Source organism: Pongo abelii, chromosome 6 (genome assembly GCF_028885655.2).
Source record: "Pongo abelii isolate AG06213 chromosome 6, NHGRI_mPonAbe1-v2.0_pri, whole genome shotgun sequence".
Lineage (NCBI taxonomy): Eukaryota > Metazoa > Chordata > Mammalia > Primates > Hominidae > Pongo > Pongo abelii.
The window spans coordinates 118,557,218-118,574,496 of record NC_071991.2 but is presented as its reverse complement, the minus strand read 5'-3'; the positions used below and the strand labels follow the sequence as shown (position 1 = coordinate 118,574,496).

The 17,279-nt window shown below is 37.9% G+C and overlaps 1 protein-coding gene across 3 annotated transcripts in view; it reads right to left on the bottom strand.

Annotated features, from left to right (window-relative positions):
- CPED1 (cadherin like and PC-esterase domain containing 1) overlaps nucleotides 1-17,279 on the bottom strand; it is a 317,128-nt gene that overhangs the window by 14,877 nt on the left and 284,972 nt on the right. For all 3 annotated transcript variants that reach the window (XM_009243173.4, XM_054559715.2, XM_009243172.4), the window contains one exon: nucleotides 13,408-13,554. In XM_009243173.4, the coding sequence (XP_009241448.3) occupies nucleotides 13,408-13,554 (147 nt within the window). The remainder of the gene's footprint in view (nucleotides 1-13,407; nucleotides 13,555-17,279) is intronic.

Below are 17,279 nucleotides of genomic sequence, written 5' to 3'. Positions count from 1 at the left end.
AAAAGCCACAGACACTCAACGCCATCCTGTGAAAGCAGCTGGGAGGGAGGCTGTACCCTGCAAAGCCACAGGGGAGCTGCCCAAGGCTGTGGGAGACCACCTTTTGCATCAGCATGACTTGGATGTGAGACCTGAAGTCAAAGGAGATCATTTTGTAACTTTAAGGTTTAATGATTGCCCCACTGGATTTTGGATTTGAATGGGACCTCTAGCCCCTTTGTTTTGGCCAATCTATCCCCTTTGGAATGGGTGTATTTACCCGATGTCTGTACCCCCATTTTATCTAGGAAGTAACTAACTTGCTTTTGGTTTTGCCGGCTCATTGGTGGAAGGGACTTGCCTTGTCTCAGATGAGATTTTAGACTTTGACTTTTGGGTTAATGCTGGAATTAGCTAAGACTTTGGGGGACTGTTGGAAAGGCATGATTGTGTTTTGAAATGTGAGGACATGAGATTTGGAGAGGGGCCAGGGGCAGAATGATATGGTTTGGCTGTGTCCCCACCCAAATCTCATCTTGAGTTTTAGTTCCCATAATCCACACATGTTATGAGAGGCACCTGGTGGGAGGTATTAATAATGGTTATCTCCATGATGTTCTCATGATAGTGAATGAGTTCTCACAAGATCTGATGGTTTTATAAGGGACTTTTCCCCCACTTCACTCTGTACTTCTCTTTGCAGCCGCCATGTAAAGAAGGACGTGTTTCCTTCCCCTTTTGGCAGTTGTAAGTTTCTTGAGTCCTCCCCAGCCATGCTGAACTGTGTGTCAGTTAAACCTCTTTCCTTTATAAATTACCCAGTCTCAGGTATGTGCTTATAGCAGCATGAGAACGGACTAATACAGTGAGAGTAACTGAGTTCTATGATACTGTGAGCAACTATAAGTAAATGCTGAAAAAAGTGTTTCATTAAACAGTATAACTCATTGGAGCCCAGGCTTTGGAAACCCACCAACTGAGAATACACAAAGGGACAGAATAAGGCTCTGCACAGACAGTTGTGCAGATTTGGGACCATGAGGGCATGTATCAGGCAGAACCATGGGAGACAGTCACCATGGTTAGTGCCTGGGGTGGCTGCAGCGTGTGTGCTCTTAGACAGGCAACAAGAAATCAGAGGTAGCAGTGTGTGCTGGAACAGCTCTGAGCCCATGGGAGTGGGCTTGTCCCAGAGCCCCTGTTTGGGAGGACCTATAATACTTACACAGAGTTAAAAGTTCCAACATGAGCAGATGAGGAACAGAGTCAGGGTAAAGAGGGTCACATATATTGTATTTAAAGTTTCTGTACGTCTCTCTTCCCCACTCTTAGTGACTAGAAATGTAAACATAGAGCTTAGCACAGGAGCTGGAAAGCATTGCATGCTCCATACATTTTAGCTAAACTGGCAAGTATATTTTGTCTTACATTATTGTGTTCTTGTCTAGATTAAGGGTGCAAATTCCTTTGTAGATAGCTTTCTAGAACTTGATGGCAAAATATAAATTAAAAGCTGAGTACAAGGAGAATTCAATACTGAGATAGAAGAATAGGAAAATCCACACTACAGATTAAAATGAGGTTTAAACTACTGTTCCCTAAAATGTTTATGGTGAAATAAGGTAGTTCTATATAAAGCCCAATCTTACATAAATCCAGTGACCATAAATGTGGTCCTAATACTTTTAATTGAGTGAGATTAAAATCAGGAATGTAGATTTAAAACAGAACTATGTACCAAAGAGCTAATTGAGTCTTTAATGTAGAAGAAAGGAGTTTTTGTTTTTATTGTATATACTTATTTTTAATTGTTATAGTGAAAAAGAATTCACGGAATCCTTTTGTAATGAAAAAGTAGAAGAGAAACAAAATGATTCTGTATCTTGTAGAATTAAAATTTAATGATTTTTTTTCCATATAATATCCATCTTTCAATCTTCAGAGTTGTCTGTGTCAGGAAACACATGGAGTAATTCAGATATGGTCCCTACCCTCAAGGGGACTATATAAAGACACATGTCTAAGATACTTGAAGTAAGAACAAGAATGAAGTGACTTCAAAGACATTGTCTGAGACTAGTTCCCCAAGGTCAGGCACCATGTTGTTTCCATGTTATGAATAGTTCCTTAGTACGTTCAAAAGACTTAGTGCTAATTTATGGTGGGCAAGATCATCTGTTCACACAGCTATTATTCCTTTGAACATATGTGTAAAATTCAGTGTCCAGCATTGCTGTCAAACTGCTGTTTCTGAGTCCCTGAGATTCGAAATATTACCTTATTTTACTTACTCTTATAGGCTTTAAAGTGGAGAAAAAGGAATTAGCTACATTTTTAAGGTTTGGAAATGTTATTCCAGTGAAAGATGTTTGATACCTGTACAGTAAGGAGCAAATTGCTCCTTTCCTTTGATCTCATGGGTGGAAATGTGCCCATTTGGGTCCTTTCCAAAATCAGAGAGCCATTTGGGGTTATTAAAATCCAACTAAAGTGTCGACTGGAATGTGACTTGGAAAGAAAGCTGCTTGCAATACACATGCTAGGTTACCTTTGAGGCATAATAATAATAGTAAACAACAAAATGAGCCATTAGAAAACATCAGTGAAAGATTTAGGCCTTGACACAGAGACAAAAGGCCTCAGATGTTTGTATACCGTGGTTACCTTAATCAGAAACAAATTCTAATGGCTTGATACATCCAAATGCTTCTCTAAATTTGGGTGCAGATGACTTGACCACTGAAAAAGAGACAGGTATATCTAAGAGGAAAGGAGCTACTACATATGGTTAATAATACATACATGTGTGATTTGGCAAATGTTTGTAATATGTTAAATATGAGAGTTAAAGGACAATTTTTATTTTGCCACTTTAATCTGAAGTAACTCCTCTTTATTTTGTGTTTATTTTCTTTTTGTGAATTTGCTACACTGAAGTACATTTTAAAGTAGGAAGAGATAGTGGAGGACAATTTATCTCCATGCTGCATGACAATCTGTTAGATCAGCATTGTTCCGTAAGTCTCATAATAAAAATGGTTTTTCTCACAGCAATGTTCACATTTGATTAAGTTACACGTAAGACTTTCAAGTAAAGATTACAGTGTTTCAAAGACAAATATTTTTAATATACTGACTACAGAAATTTAGGAAAACAATTTTGGAGCTAAAATAGAGTTTTATAAGTATAAGATCTTATAGGCTATTAAATGATCACACTTTTCTGTGACTCAGTGTAGCAAGAATTGAAATTCTGTGCTTTGGGGTGTAGACGTAACATTTACTTTTTTATAGATTCCTTATATGGTAAGGGATCTGCCAGTTTATAATTACAGATCTTTCCACATCTCTACACCATTAAAAACGTGGGTACAGAAACATTTTAGAAGGCATACAAATGGTCACAATTCAACTTGACTGGATTTGGCCTATGGGAATTATAAGACTTCCCAAACAAACAAAAAATTGTTTGAATTATGAAACCAAACTTAACATTGCAACTTTCACTATTAAATGTAGGTAATTTCAACACTCAAAATTGATTTCACATAAACCGTCATCAGAACGTGTGTATTGCCATGTCAATTAACTGCTGATTCTAAAAATAACTTTGAATTTCCAAAAAGCCAGTACAAAAGGGAAGGCTTGGTGAACTGGAAAGGTGTCAGGCAGATTACAAACAAATACCTTTCTTAAAATTGATCTTGACCTGAATAACCCACAAAGAACTTCTGATGTGGTTCCAGATCCACAGAATAAAATAGAAAACAATTTTCATGGGGCAAGTGTTCCAAAATTGTCCTATACTGGATTAGAGGATGCTCTGATTACAAATATGTTTCATGATCATGGATGGGGTCTGAAGAGGAGACAGTGTAATGGCTTTCTGAGGTTGGAAAACATGAGATTGGCCAGGCAAATGTGTTAGTCTTAAGACAAATGTATACTGTTGAAGTACTTTTTGTTGGATGTAGTCATTCTGCAGATGGCGTTCAATCCAAGATCCAGTCACCAAATTATGACCAGCTGAAAAAGTAGCCTAAGAATTCACAAAAGTGGAATAAAAATAACGTGACAAACAATAGCTAGAAGTTAGTCCTTATAACTCATAATTTCACTTCAGGACATCATGCAATTTTGACAGATAATAGGGAATTCTTTCATTTCATCCCTTAGCCCCCAAATATTTAATTATGGCCACATGAAATGAACTGTATTTTGATTGAAGGGAATCCAACTTCTGAATCTGTCAAAGATGCTGGGGATTAGGGGGCAAGACTAAAATTTTCTTTAGGAATGAATTTTGTTTTGTTTTGTTTTGTTTTGGTGTTTCCAGATTTGCAGTCAGCATATTGTCTGTCTCCCACCCTTCCTCTAATCCCCAGCCCTTCTTACTCTGACAGCTGAGCCTTTGTAACTCCTGCCCTTGGACAAAGCTGAGCGTTGGCTCTGGGAACAAATTCTGCTCTGAGGTGCGGAGACTGATTGTAAGGAGCTCCAGACCAGAAGTTTACCAATTTAATATTAAACTGTTGGTTCTATCTTACAGTCTCATGCAGTTCCCCAGATACTAAATTCCCCTGTCTTAAACTCAATTTCCCAAGTGGCTGAATATCTATGTTGCCGAATTTTTACACTATTGGAATGACCTGTATTAGTCTTAGTATAAGCTAATTCCACTTTTTCTCTATTTACATGTGCATCTTGGGTCTTGGAGTCTGTTGGACGTTAACACACAGGTATTTGTTTCTATCTAACACTCTTGAACTTAAATATTTTATTTAAGATTAAGGCACTAAATGTTACACAATTTGTGTGAGGACTAACATTTCCAACTGCTGACTTCACTGTAGGAATTTGCTCAGCACTACTCTGGCCTTTTCAAAGAAGATCTTCCGGTGGGTCATTCAGTTTCTTGCCAGAAGAGCTCTCCAGCCTCCTGTCTGAGGGACCCTCTGCCTGACTGTGGAATGTTAGGAGGTCTAGGGAAAAGTTCAGGGCTCCTCCCTTCACACACCAACTTCACCTTCATCTTTCTGTTTTCAGCCTCTAGATTAATTTATTCTTTACTATACTTGTGTTTCTGAGTCTAGACTTTCTGCAGTTCCATTTTAAAAGATATTGTATGTGATGATATAGATTCCCGACTGTATGGGCTGGGGTGAGGAATTCAGGGGTCTACCAATTTTGCACATAGACTTCTAGCCAATTGTTTTCTGACCTGTGTCTCAGCCTTATCTTTTTCAGCATAGGATCTGAACAGCAAGTATGCCTCACTCACAGCTGGTATTTCTCTTCTCTAGGCACTTACAGTTGTACCTTATTTTGCCTGCTAAGTCAAACTTCATAGAATGAATTCAAATGAATTCAGATTTCTTGTCTGTTATGAGTTATTTCTTATTCTGTTTTTTCTTTGCGGTGGGGGGTGTGGAGTAAGTGAGTAGCTTTATGTCTTCAAAGTATTTTTCTTGGGGTTTCAAGTGGAAGAGAAGATAAATGCTTGTGGTCAATCTGCCTCATTTAGTCTGTACTTCATGCATGATTTTTTAGACATTATCCTTATGCCAATCTTCTCAAAGTGTGTTTAGTGGGGTGTTAATAGTTGTGATAAAAAAAAAGGAAAAGTCATTCTGTGGTCAAAAATGCTGGGGAAAAACTGGGTCACACTAAGCTAACCAGCTTCTTTAGTGTAAGAGCTTTTGGGATTATTTAATATACTAATATAATTTTCTGAGAACCCATAAGTTGGAGGCGTATTCAGTATTTCTCAAACCAAAAACCTGTTTTTGCCAAATTAGAACATTAAACCTTAATGTAGGAAATGGTAATCAAAATAGTTCAAACTCTGGCTTAGCTTGGTTCTTAAAGGCTAGTAATAAACTCCCTGACATGGGGGTTTATTGCAAAGAACATGAAGGAGTTTATGAGTCAGCATCTCTTTTTTAGCCACACTGACATTCTAGGTTTCAGTATTGAAAAGGCTGGGTAGTACAGCTGCCTTATGGAGTCATAATAGTAGTTCAACATAAGTTACTTTCACTGTTTGTTGATCCTCCATTTAATTATCCTTCTTAAGAGAGAGACCCTGATTTAATTGGTGTTATCACCATTCAATATAGGGTACTCCCTTTGAAACAAGGATTTTGTACCAAGTCATCTTAGAAAAGGCTGGGCTCCCTCATGACCAATGAATTCACTTTCACTGGGCACTGATCTCTAATCTAATCAGCTAGTAGCAGAGGGTAGAATTCACTTACAGATGATTGAATGAGCACTAATCATTTTACACAGAAAGAACTGTTTGAAACTATGTTTCTAAAAAAGGAGTGTAGGAATCTGTGACTCATCTTCAGCACAGGGTCATTGAAAGATTTTTAAATGACAACACTGAATGTGAAGTATACGAACATCCTCCTGGTGGGGGGTAAGAAGTATGGATTCAAGTAGTTGACACTGGAGGCTCTGAGATAAAAATATTGCAATAGCTGAGGGCAAAGAAATCATAGGGAAGGAGAGACCCTCCTCCCCACCTTGTTCATTTGCCACCCCACACACTATTTACCTGAATCCTCAACCTGCTCCTCAGGGGCCTTTCTCCAATTGTCCTTCTTTGTCCTGTTTTTTATTCTATCTCTTGGTATTGATTCTTTCCCCTCTGTTTAAAAACATGCCAAAGTCTTTCCTCCTTTAAATCCAATATTTTTACCCTTTTCTTATTTTTATTTGTTGAAAGCTGTTATCAGCCCCCTTTCTCACTTCCTATACCTCTTCAACTATTCTAGTCTAATTCTTGCCCGAACATTTTACCAAAACCACTCTTAAGATGATCAGAAAGGACTCCCCTGCTTCATGCCAAAAACATTATTTTGGAATCCTCACCTTAATAGATCTATCTATTACATTTGACAACACTGACCTGTCTCCATCTCTCCTTTTCACAAATGGTTACTCTGTGGCTTTCCATGGCATCACCTTCTACTAGAGTTTTCCTGCTATTAGTTTATGCTCTAAGTTCAAATGCTCCTATTTCTCCAGACTTTGCTTAAATATTGGTGTTTCCAGGAGTTTCTTTCTCAGCCACTCTACTCACTTTCTCTGGATGACCTATTTTCTTTTCTTTTCTTTTTTTGTTTGGAAGTTAAAAACGTAACCTGCATGACCTCGCACATACAGTGGGCACAGGGCAAAGGCTTATTTAATTCACTCAGTGGGAACAGCAGGAGGCAAAGCCGGCTCAGAGGAGGATTCAGGGCTAAGTGCCTAAAGCCCTTGAGAGATCGCACAGTGGATTAAGATGGGAAAGAAGAGGTGGGTTGTTGATGACGTGCAGGCAATGCAGCCGTCACCACCTGCCATCTTCTCTGCCACACAGAATACACTTGCACCTCTACCAAAACTCTGCAGTTCACGCAGGATGTCAATGAGTCTGGGCTCTGTGGATGATCTATTTTCATGGTTTCAACTACGACCTATTTTCTTATGACTCCCTGTGCCATCTCTCATCCCTACCGGTCCCTCCAGTGTCATATTTGTATATCCAACTGCCCATTGGAGATCTCCACCTGGATGTCCTACAGGAAACTCAAACACAACATGTTCAAAATTGAACTCATCATCTTTTCCTAAGATGGTGACTTTTCAGTCATTCTTTGTCTCAATTGCCAGTTTCTCTCCCTAATCCATCACTCAAGTTAGGAGTCATCTTTGATTCTTCCCACTCCCGCATGCCACAAATAAGATCTATAGATATCATTTTATAAAACAAGGCTTGCTTTTGTCCACTTCTCTCTTATACTTGCTGTCTCTGTCCTGGTTTGGGTGGAACTTTACAATCCCTCACCTGACCTCTGGAAAAAAAAAAAATCTCCTAACTTCTCTAACTTGTTCTTCAAATCTTCGTTGCTCACTGTTATTAGTCTTAATTGTTTGAAACAAAACCATGACCATCTCACTCCTCTCCTGAAAACCTTTCAGTGGGTCTCCATCACCTACAGGATCATCCAGTTCTTACCACGATCTTGCCCTCACCTACTTTTTTCAAATATTCTTTTGTGATTTATGTTCTACTATATACAGGATTGCCTGTGATTATGAGAACATCAGGTATTTCAGGGCTACTTTGGTTCACATTATCCTGTGGGGTTGCAATGGCCTTCCTTCTACCATTATCTTATTACCTTGATTAAGTCCTGTTCATCCTTCAACAATTAACTTAGATGGTAATTCAAGGAGAAACACTTAATCCTCAGATTGAGTGCCTCTTCTTGGTGTTTCACAATATCTTATTCATATATCTGATGTGCTATCATAGGTATTGTTTCATAATATGGGTTTTTAGGCCTGACCCTGATTGCAATGTCCTGAGGGCATAGAGTATGTCGTATTTATTTTTATATTACTACTGTTTAGTTCAAGAACTGGACTCACAAAATAAATGTTGAATGATTTAGTAAAAGAATAAACAAGGTCAAGGCAGTTGGAATGTAGTGTAGGAGAAAGATGTGGAAAATATATAGCATGTAAACAGGATTTGGTAACTGGCTGGTTAAGGGTTGTGAAGCGGCTGGAGAAAGATAAGCAAAGGTCGAAGATTGCTCTAGTTTATAAATGGTAGTGTGATAGAGTAAATTAGGGAATACTAGAGGGGAGGAAAGTTTAAAGGAAATATTAATTCTCCTTCTAAGGACAGGCTGATTTTGAGATACTTATGGGGTCCTATAAAATGCTCTTCTAACTCACTTTACAGCAGTAGTACAATGCTTGCATAGAGTAGATACTCAAAAATATCTATTGAATTAAATTTCCATACTAATTCATTAAAAATAGCCATGCTGAAAGTTAAATTCTGGGTTCTTCTATATCAGCTAACTATGTTAACCATATTTGTATCTTTTTTTTCCCTAAAAGTCATTATTTCAGTTTTGTTTTTTTTTTACCAGATGAATTTAAAGTTTCTTTCTTTTTAATTTTTAAATTGTGGTTAGATAGTAAACTTGTAAAGTTTAAAGGAGAAAGTAAAACACTTTATTTCTAGGCCAAATAATCTTTTATTTAATTAAGATTAAATAGTAAAGATTATAGGGTTAAAATTAATTAATAGTGGAAAACCATCTCTGACAAAGAACCAAAACTCCCTTCTTTTCTTCTTTCTATAGTACCAGAATCAAAGGAAACCTGCTGGTATTAGTGGTAGTTTGATGCCAGATGGTTTTTGTTGACTGAGTCAAAAGCTGTAGCTACATTTGCCAAAAAAGGAAGATATTATATAAGGTCTGCATAATTGATTAGACTAATGAATAATAACATATCAATTGGTTATGAATTTGTCCGTTCTGCAGCCAGGTTTGTGTTGATAACATTATTGTATTCTTTCCAGGTTTTAGCTTGTTCACAGTAGGTATTTGCCACATAACCGAAGGCACCATCCAAAACCTCTCTTGGGCAAGAGCTACCTGGATCCTATTTGTTGTCCTATGTAAACATTAGGAAAACATAATCCATTTCCACTCATAAAAAGAAACAGCTGCTTTTCTAATCAGCAGGAACATGTTAGTCAAAATTGATGCACACCAGTTGGGAAATTGTTTATAGATTCTTGAGACAACATATTCTCTTTTGGTGCCTTGACAGATGAAAGAAACACCTCAAGACCTTTAATCTCACCTATGGCAGTGAGAGCTCACTGAAGCAAGTTTGTTATGTCTATGATAGAATTCTAACCACAAACCAAAGAAAAAACATCAATATCTTACTGTAATGATTATACCAACCCTTCTCAGGTATCCTTGAATCTATTGTGGGAATAGTTTAGTTGAACATCAGAAGATAAAAGTCCCCCAAGCCAGAATTTTTATGGTTCTAACACAATTTTTTCAACTCTTGCTAGTATTTTATGGTAAGCTTTATTTGCCAGGCTCATAAGATGAGCACAGAGGTGAAGAAAAGGTTATCAACAGAATTTTTGCCCTTTAACTTTTTAGACATGAGAGCAGTCACCAACTTTTTTTCCAGCTTGCTGCATTCATTATCAAATGTCCTCTATAAAGAGTTTTAGATTTTTTGGATTGTTTGTAATAAGCTAACATTGCCATTACATCACTGTTAATATGTTAGGTGATGATTTAGAAAGATTATAAAATGTCAGTGTCAGCACTAGAGACTTGCTGAGTTACAAGGGGTACAAATTGTTCAAGAGTTAAGCAATAATTATGCCTAAGTAATGAATGAATTTAGAGACTTTATGAGGAAGGGAGTCAGTTGAGAAAGATGATCATATCAGCTGTATGTTGTGACTGGAACAGCAAATGCTCCCAGAAGCTTATTTTAGCTTAAACATTAAAACTTCAAAATAGATAACACTACTCTGAAATCAATTAAGATAATTTGGTGGAGACCTACATGGCTTGCTATCAAGACAGCCTACATCAGAAATAGAGTTAAGAAAAAGCGAGTTATATGTGATAATTACACACCAAAAACTATAAAGTCAAATAAGCAAAATGATTTTACCTGAACATACTTGAAACATTGTTACTATGCAAGTTAATGATAATTTTAATCAGTAATAATTACAAGCCAATATTCTAGTGCTGATGGTTCAAAAAGCCTTTTTTGTGGTTTCTGAATACCACAGCTATTAATGTGAACTGGTTGATGCTGTGGTAGGAGATACATGTAACCACGTGGGAAGGGCACTTCTGTTTTTAATTGGAGCCATGTTGAAATTATTCGAGGACATTTTGCTTTTTAGACTTTCAGAGCACTAAAGCTAAAAAAAGTGGACACCTTTCTGCAAAAATATGAATTGAAGACACATTATGTAAAAATAAATAAATAAACAAACAAATAAAAATTCTTTCTAAAATAGGAATAAAACCAATCTGTATGTTGTCTTTCAAAAGCCCTGTTTTCTGTGGGTTTGGCAACCACTGGCTTGCTTTTTTAGCCAGCTGTGATCCTGAGCTGGCTCAGCTGCAAGATCTTTGCTTCTTTCTCTTCCAGGCTACAGCCCTTGCATTTCTAAGTCTTGACTTTTGCAAATAGGATAAGTACTCTAAAGGTTGTATATTTTCTTGTGGAAGACAGTAGACACACAGTATCCTACAGCTTAAAATCTGTTCTGCAACAGCATGATCCAGCTTCAAGCTGCTAGGTCAAAATTTAAAATGTCATGTTCTGTACTGTGGCTGCAGGCTTTCACTTCTCTGAAATGCAGTTCCATTCGGTCATATTAAAGGATAATGTAAATCCACCCATAAATCATACAGAGCAACTACTGCAGTGTCAATAACGTTTTTAGTATTGGTAAAACTCTTGGGACCAAGATGGATTTTTTTTTTCTTTGAGACGGAGTCTTGTTCTGTCACCCAGGCTGGAGTGCAGTGGTGGTGATCTCGGCTCATTGCAACCTCTACTTCCCAGGTTCAAGTGATTCTCGTGCCTCTGCCTCCCCAGTAGCTGGGATTACAGGCACATACCACCACACCTGGCTAATTGTTGTATTTTTAGTAGAGATGGGGTTTCGCCATGCTGACAGGCTGGTCTCAAACTCCTGACCTCAAGTGATCCACCCGCCTCAGCCTCCCAAAGTGCTGAGATTACAGGTTGAGCTACCACACCTGGCCCACCAAGATGGATTCTGACAGTCAGCTAAGGGCTGAAAAACAGAATCAGAAGGAGACTTTAGTTGTCACCTCACGAGTCAACCCACTAAAAAATGCATCCTGGTTTACAAAAGAAGGCAAGCAAGAAAGAGTGAATCAATATCTAATAGAAAGATAAAATGAGGCACTATTCATCTCAGTTTCAGCTGAATCTCCTGAAATCTAGAGCAAATAACAGAAGCCAAAAAAAAATCATATTCCAAGAAATTTCTGGACAACATATACAAGACTTGCAAAAGTATGGACAAAATCCAGTTTTCCATATCCTTGCCTCACCAAAAGAGTTGTGAGACAAAAAGGAAGGAAGGGATGGAATTTCTGTGTGAGCTTTCCAATGTTTTGGGGCCCTCTTCCCCATTGGGGTGTTGTTTTATTTTTGCCTTAAGCCAAGCAAGAGGAGCCTTCAACAGAGCCAAGCACATGTCTCTTGGGGTTTGGGAAGCATTAGAACTGGTATGATATACTGTGGCTACAGATCAGCTTTAGGGTGGCAGAGAGAGTGAGAAAGAAAGCTTCACTGGGAACTAACTGTATTTCCAGCAATAACAGAGCAACAATGCGTTAATATTTCTGTAGATCAAATGTATATATTTCTATAGTTCAAAGTATAGCAAGCCTAGTGCCATTTTGAATATTTTTCAAAAGGATGCCTGGAGGAGCAACATGATTCTCAACAGAGTGATGGACAGTTGGATACCAAGGAGTCAAAAAGGAATCTAGTTGGAGGAGATGTATTACCACCATCAAGGAAGTTGGAGCCAGAAAGTTCCACTGGTGGGGAGGGGGCTCTCCAAGGCAATTCACAAAAGCACTCATAAAAGAAAGAAGTAGCATGCTAGACTCAGAGAGCGCATCACTGGGTTATGCTTGTACTAGTCAAATAAGACTCTTCTTGTCCTTAGCATCCCATCTCTACTCTGACCAATGCAGAAAAATGTAGGAGAATAAAAGTAGAGAAGGAAGATGGGGAAATGGCAAATGAGTGTCCTGCCTTCTCTCCCCTGATTTGGGCTTTTGAGACTGAGGGAAACCTAAGCTGGGGGACGGAAATGACTTATGTAGTTATGACTCAGAATGGGACAATTTTAGTATTGATGTGATACTCCTATACCTGAAGGTGACTGGAGACCTTTTGTTATCTGAAAGTGATGTTAAACTTATGGGACCTGACCAAGATTTTTATTCAAGGGTTAGGGAGCAAGTAATCCACAGAGGGTTCAAAAGGACAGGAGAAAAAAGAATAAAATAGTTTTAGGCTATCACCTTATCAGCTTAGCCTATTTATAGGTTAAAATGAAATCATTTTCACTCTGGTTGGGGGGACCCGGTCCTCCTGTTATGCATTGGACAAGGCAATGAAAGAAGGTCATTCATTAGTTTAGCACATTAAGTAGTCGTGCTTTGCAAGCCGCTGCTACTGAAAACCTTTGCCACCTTTTTTTTGGATGCAATTTCTGATGGGAAGGCTTGAAGTCTATTAGAGAAAATAAGTGCTCTCCAGGTTCCCATATTCCTGCCTGCATTAACCAATTGTTCTAGTTTTGAAGTGTCTAAACAAACATAAATTTTTTAACATCTCATTTGGTAGAGCTAAAGTTGTGGTTACTACATGCCTTGGCTGAGTGATGATGAATATATATCATTTAATTTCCACCTGACATTGTTTTTTGTTTCATGCAAAATAAGACTGACAATACAATTAAAGATATAACAAACAATTTTAAAAGATCAAAAGCTATAAAACTCAGAGAGCCAGCATAAATACCTCATGGAAATGACAACCACACTTCCCCTGCAGAAACTCTTTGTAACGCCCCATTGTTATAGTGAATGTGTCAACTACTTCATAGCCATATTTTTTTGCAGTATCCAGAATAATCAAATTTTCTTTCCATAAGTTCTGTACTTCACTCTGATGGGAAAGCAGAAGAATGAAAATTTTTATTAACAGAGGATTGTTTTATGATTCAATAAGTTAGGTGGAAATTATGTAAATGTCTTTTTTACTGGGATTAGTCATAGTGTAAGATAAGGAACTTCACATGCATTTCTTAAATAAAGATGTGTTCTAATTTTTTTTACTCAAAACATACATGTAATCATTTATGTATAAAACAGCAACATCTATAGTGACACACAGTTTTGAACTTCTTCAGTAAAAAGTGGTTAAATTTATTGCCCACAAAGACTCATAAAATATCTAAAATTCTCAATTTAAAAATTAACATTACTGCCTAAAGCAATCTACAGATTTAATGCTATTCCTATCAAATTACAAATGTTATTTTTTATAGAATTAGAAAAAACTGTTCTAAAATTCATATGGAACCAAAAAAGAGCCCTAATAACCAAAACAATCTTAAACAAAAAGAATAAAGCCAACACATCACATTAAGTAACTTCAAACTATACTATAAGGCTACAGTAACCAAAACAACATGGTTTTGGTATAAAAACAGACACATAGACCAATGAAGGAGAATAGAGAACCCAGAAAAAAGTCACTCCTATAGCCAACTTATTTCAACAAACTCAACAAAAACAAGCAATGGGAAAAGGACCCTCAATAAATAGTGCTGGGGTAACTGGATCTCTATATGCAAACTAATGAAACTGGATTCTTACCTCTTACCATATATAAAAATTAACTCAAGATGGATTAAAGACTTAAATGTAAGACCTTAAACTATAAAAATCCTAGGAGAAAACTAGGAAATACAATTTTGGACACTGGCCTTGGCAAAGAATTTTTGACCAAGACTTCAAAAACAATTGTACTGAAACCAAAAATTGATAAGTGGAACCTAATTAAACTAAAGAGCTATGAACAGCAAAAGAAACTATCAACAAAGCAAACAGACAATCTACAGAATGGGAGAAAATGTTTGCAAACTATGGATCTGACAAAGTTCAAATATCTAGAATCCATAAGTAATTTAAATCAGCAAGTAGAAAACAAACAAACCCATTGAAAAGTGGTAGACACTTCTCAAAAGAAGACATATGATTTGAATATTTGTCCCCTCCAAATCTCATGTTGAAATGTGAACCCCAGTGTTGGAGGTGAGGCTTAGGGAGGTGTTTGGGTCCTAGGGGTGGACCTTTCATGAACGGCTCTGTGCCTTCCCCACAGTAATGAGTTCACGCAAGATCTGGTTGTTTAAAAGAGTCTGGCACCTCCCCCCCCTCCTTCTCCCTCTGTCATTATATGAGTCTCGTCATGTGACCCACTTGCTCTCCCTTAGCCTTCTGTCATGATTGTAAGCTTCCTGAAGCCTCACCAGAGCAGATGCTGGTGCCATGCTTCTTGTATAGTCTGCAGAACAGTGAGCCAAAATACCCCTTTTCTTTATAATTTACCCAGTCTCTGGTATTTCTTTATAGCAATGCAAAGCAGACTAATACAACATACAAGCACCCAACAGACATGAAAAAATGTTCAATGCCACTAATCACCAGAGAAATGCATATCAAAATCAAAATGAGATACCATCTCATGCCAGTCAGAATGGCTATTATTGAAAAGTAAAAAATTAACAGATGTTTGTGAGGCCATGCAAAACAGGAATGCTTATAAACTGTTGGTGGAAACATAAATTAATTCAACCACTGTGGAAAGCAGTTTGAAGGCTTCTCAAAGAACTAAAAATGGAACTACCATTTGACCCAGCAATCCCATTACTCGATATGTATCCAAAAGAAAATAAATCATCCTACCAAAAAGACATGCATTTCTATGTTCATCACAGCACTATTCACAATAGAAAAGACATAGAACCAACCTAGGTGCTCATCAAAAGTGGATGAGATAAAGAAAACGTGATACATATTTACCACAGAATACTATGCAGCCTAAAGAATAAAATCATGTTTTTTTGAAGAAACATGGATGCACCTGGAGCCTTCCGTTAGCTAAATAATGCAGGAACAGAAAATCAAATACTGCATCTCCTCACTTATGAGTGGGAGCTGAATATTGGATATGCATAAAGATAGAAACAATGGACACTGGGTTCTACAAGAAGAGGAAGGAAGGGAGAGGACAAAGGGTTGGAAAATTACCTATTAGATACTACACTTGCTACACTACAAAAAATACCAGGTATTTTTTGAGGGTCTTCTATGTGCTGAGAATTGTATTTGGCATTTGGGCTGTCAGTGTAAGCCATATAAACTCCCTTAACCCACAATTCCCTTGGTGCTCTCACAATTACCATCCAGCAAAGGAGACAGACAGCCAAGGAGTATATGAATGACATGAGTAAGGACATAAGACACTGTTACAGGAGCTCATGGCAGGAGCAGCCAACCCAGTCTAGTGTGTCAAGAGGTTTTCTCTGAGGAACTAGCATGTAAACTAACATTTGAAAAGTAACTGGAAGTTACCCAGAGGAGGGAGTGGTGGAGGAGTTAACTCCAAGTAGAAGCAGCAGGGATTTCTTTCAAAGGTCTGGAGGTGACTGAGAGCATGGTGTGCTTGAGAAACTGAAATATGCTCAGCCTGACTGAGCTCAGTGGAGTTGTGAGTGTGAATGTGTGTGTGTGCACACACTTGTGTGCACATGCACTGGTAGCAAGGGATAAGTCTACAGAGAAAGACGGAAGCCAGCACTGAATGGCTATATGAGCACATGATGAGAAGTTTGAATTTGTTTTCTGCCTTCACTTGCAATTATCCCCTTTTCCTTTTTTCTATTCTTTGCCCTTCCTCTTCTTTTCTCCTTCTGTCTTCACTCAGTTTGAAAAGATTGATGAGCACCATCAAAGTTCAGGTGGCAGTCATAATGTTTAACACAATATCTGGCACATAGTAAGTGCTGAAGAAATGTTTGCTGAAATGAATTGATTCTGAATTGTAACCTAAGTATAAGCAAAGGCCACAGGTATGCCAATTACTGTGAGGAGCTGCAACCAAAGAGGCACAGTGGAGCTACTGGAGTCCTCAAGAATGAATTGTGGATCTCGACCTGTAGACTTCAAATAACATTAAAGAGATTCAATCCATGGAACACATTATCAAAGGTCCCCTCTCCTGATCCCCAATAGTCTTAAACCCTTTGGCTCTCCCAGATGTTAAATGCCTCAACTCATTTTGAATTAACTTAACCCCTGCTAACTCCCAGATGCTGAATTTAGAGGCTGTACCTTGGCCACTTCCTACCATTTCTCCTGTTTTTGCATCACAGAAGATCTGCTATCCAGGCAGATACATTTTTGAGAAAATAATTGAGGGTCTTGTGTTCTGTGCTGGGGAAAGGTAGTAGCACTCAACAGAGACATAAAAATATAAATCTCAACCTTCTTACATATTAAATGGACAGCTTCCTTTCTCCCCAATTCCCAGTGCTCACCAGAGTCATTACTCTGCAATTGCCCAATAATTCTGGCTGCTCCGGAAGTCCCTTCACTTGAGCAAGAGCAGCTGGTTCTCTTCCCTACAGATCCTATCTTTCTTTTCTTTTCTGAGACTTCTATTTAGTGCTGAGGCTAATTTACTATCTTCTATAAGAACTGGCCAGAGACCCCTACTCTTTTCGTTAATGAATATCCAATTACAGGAAAAACCAATGATACTACTTCAAAGACTATTTTTAAAATAAAGCAATCAGTTTGAAATCATCTTCAAAAAGACCACTC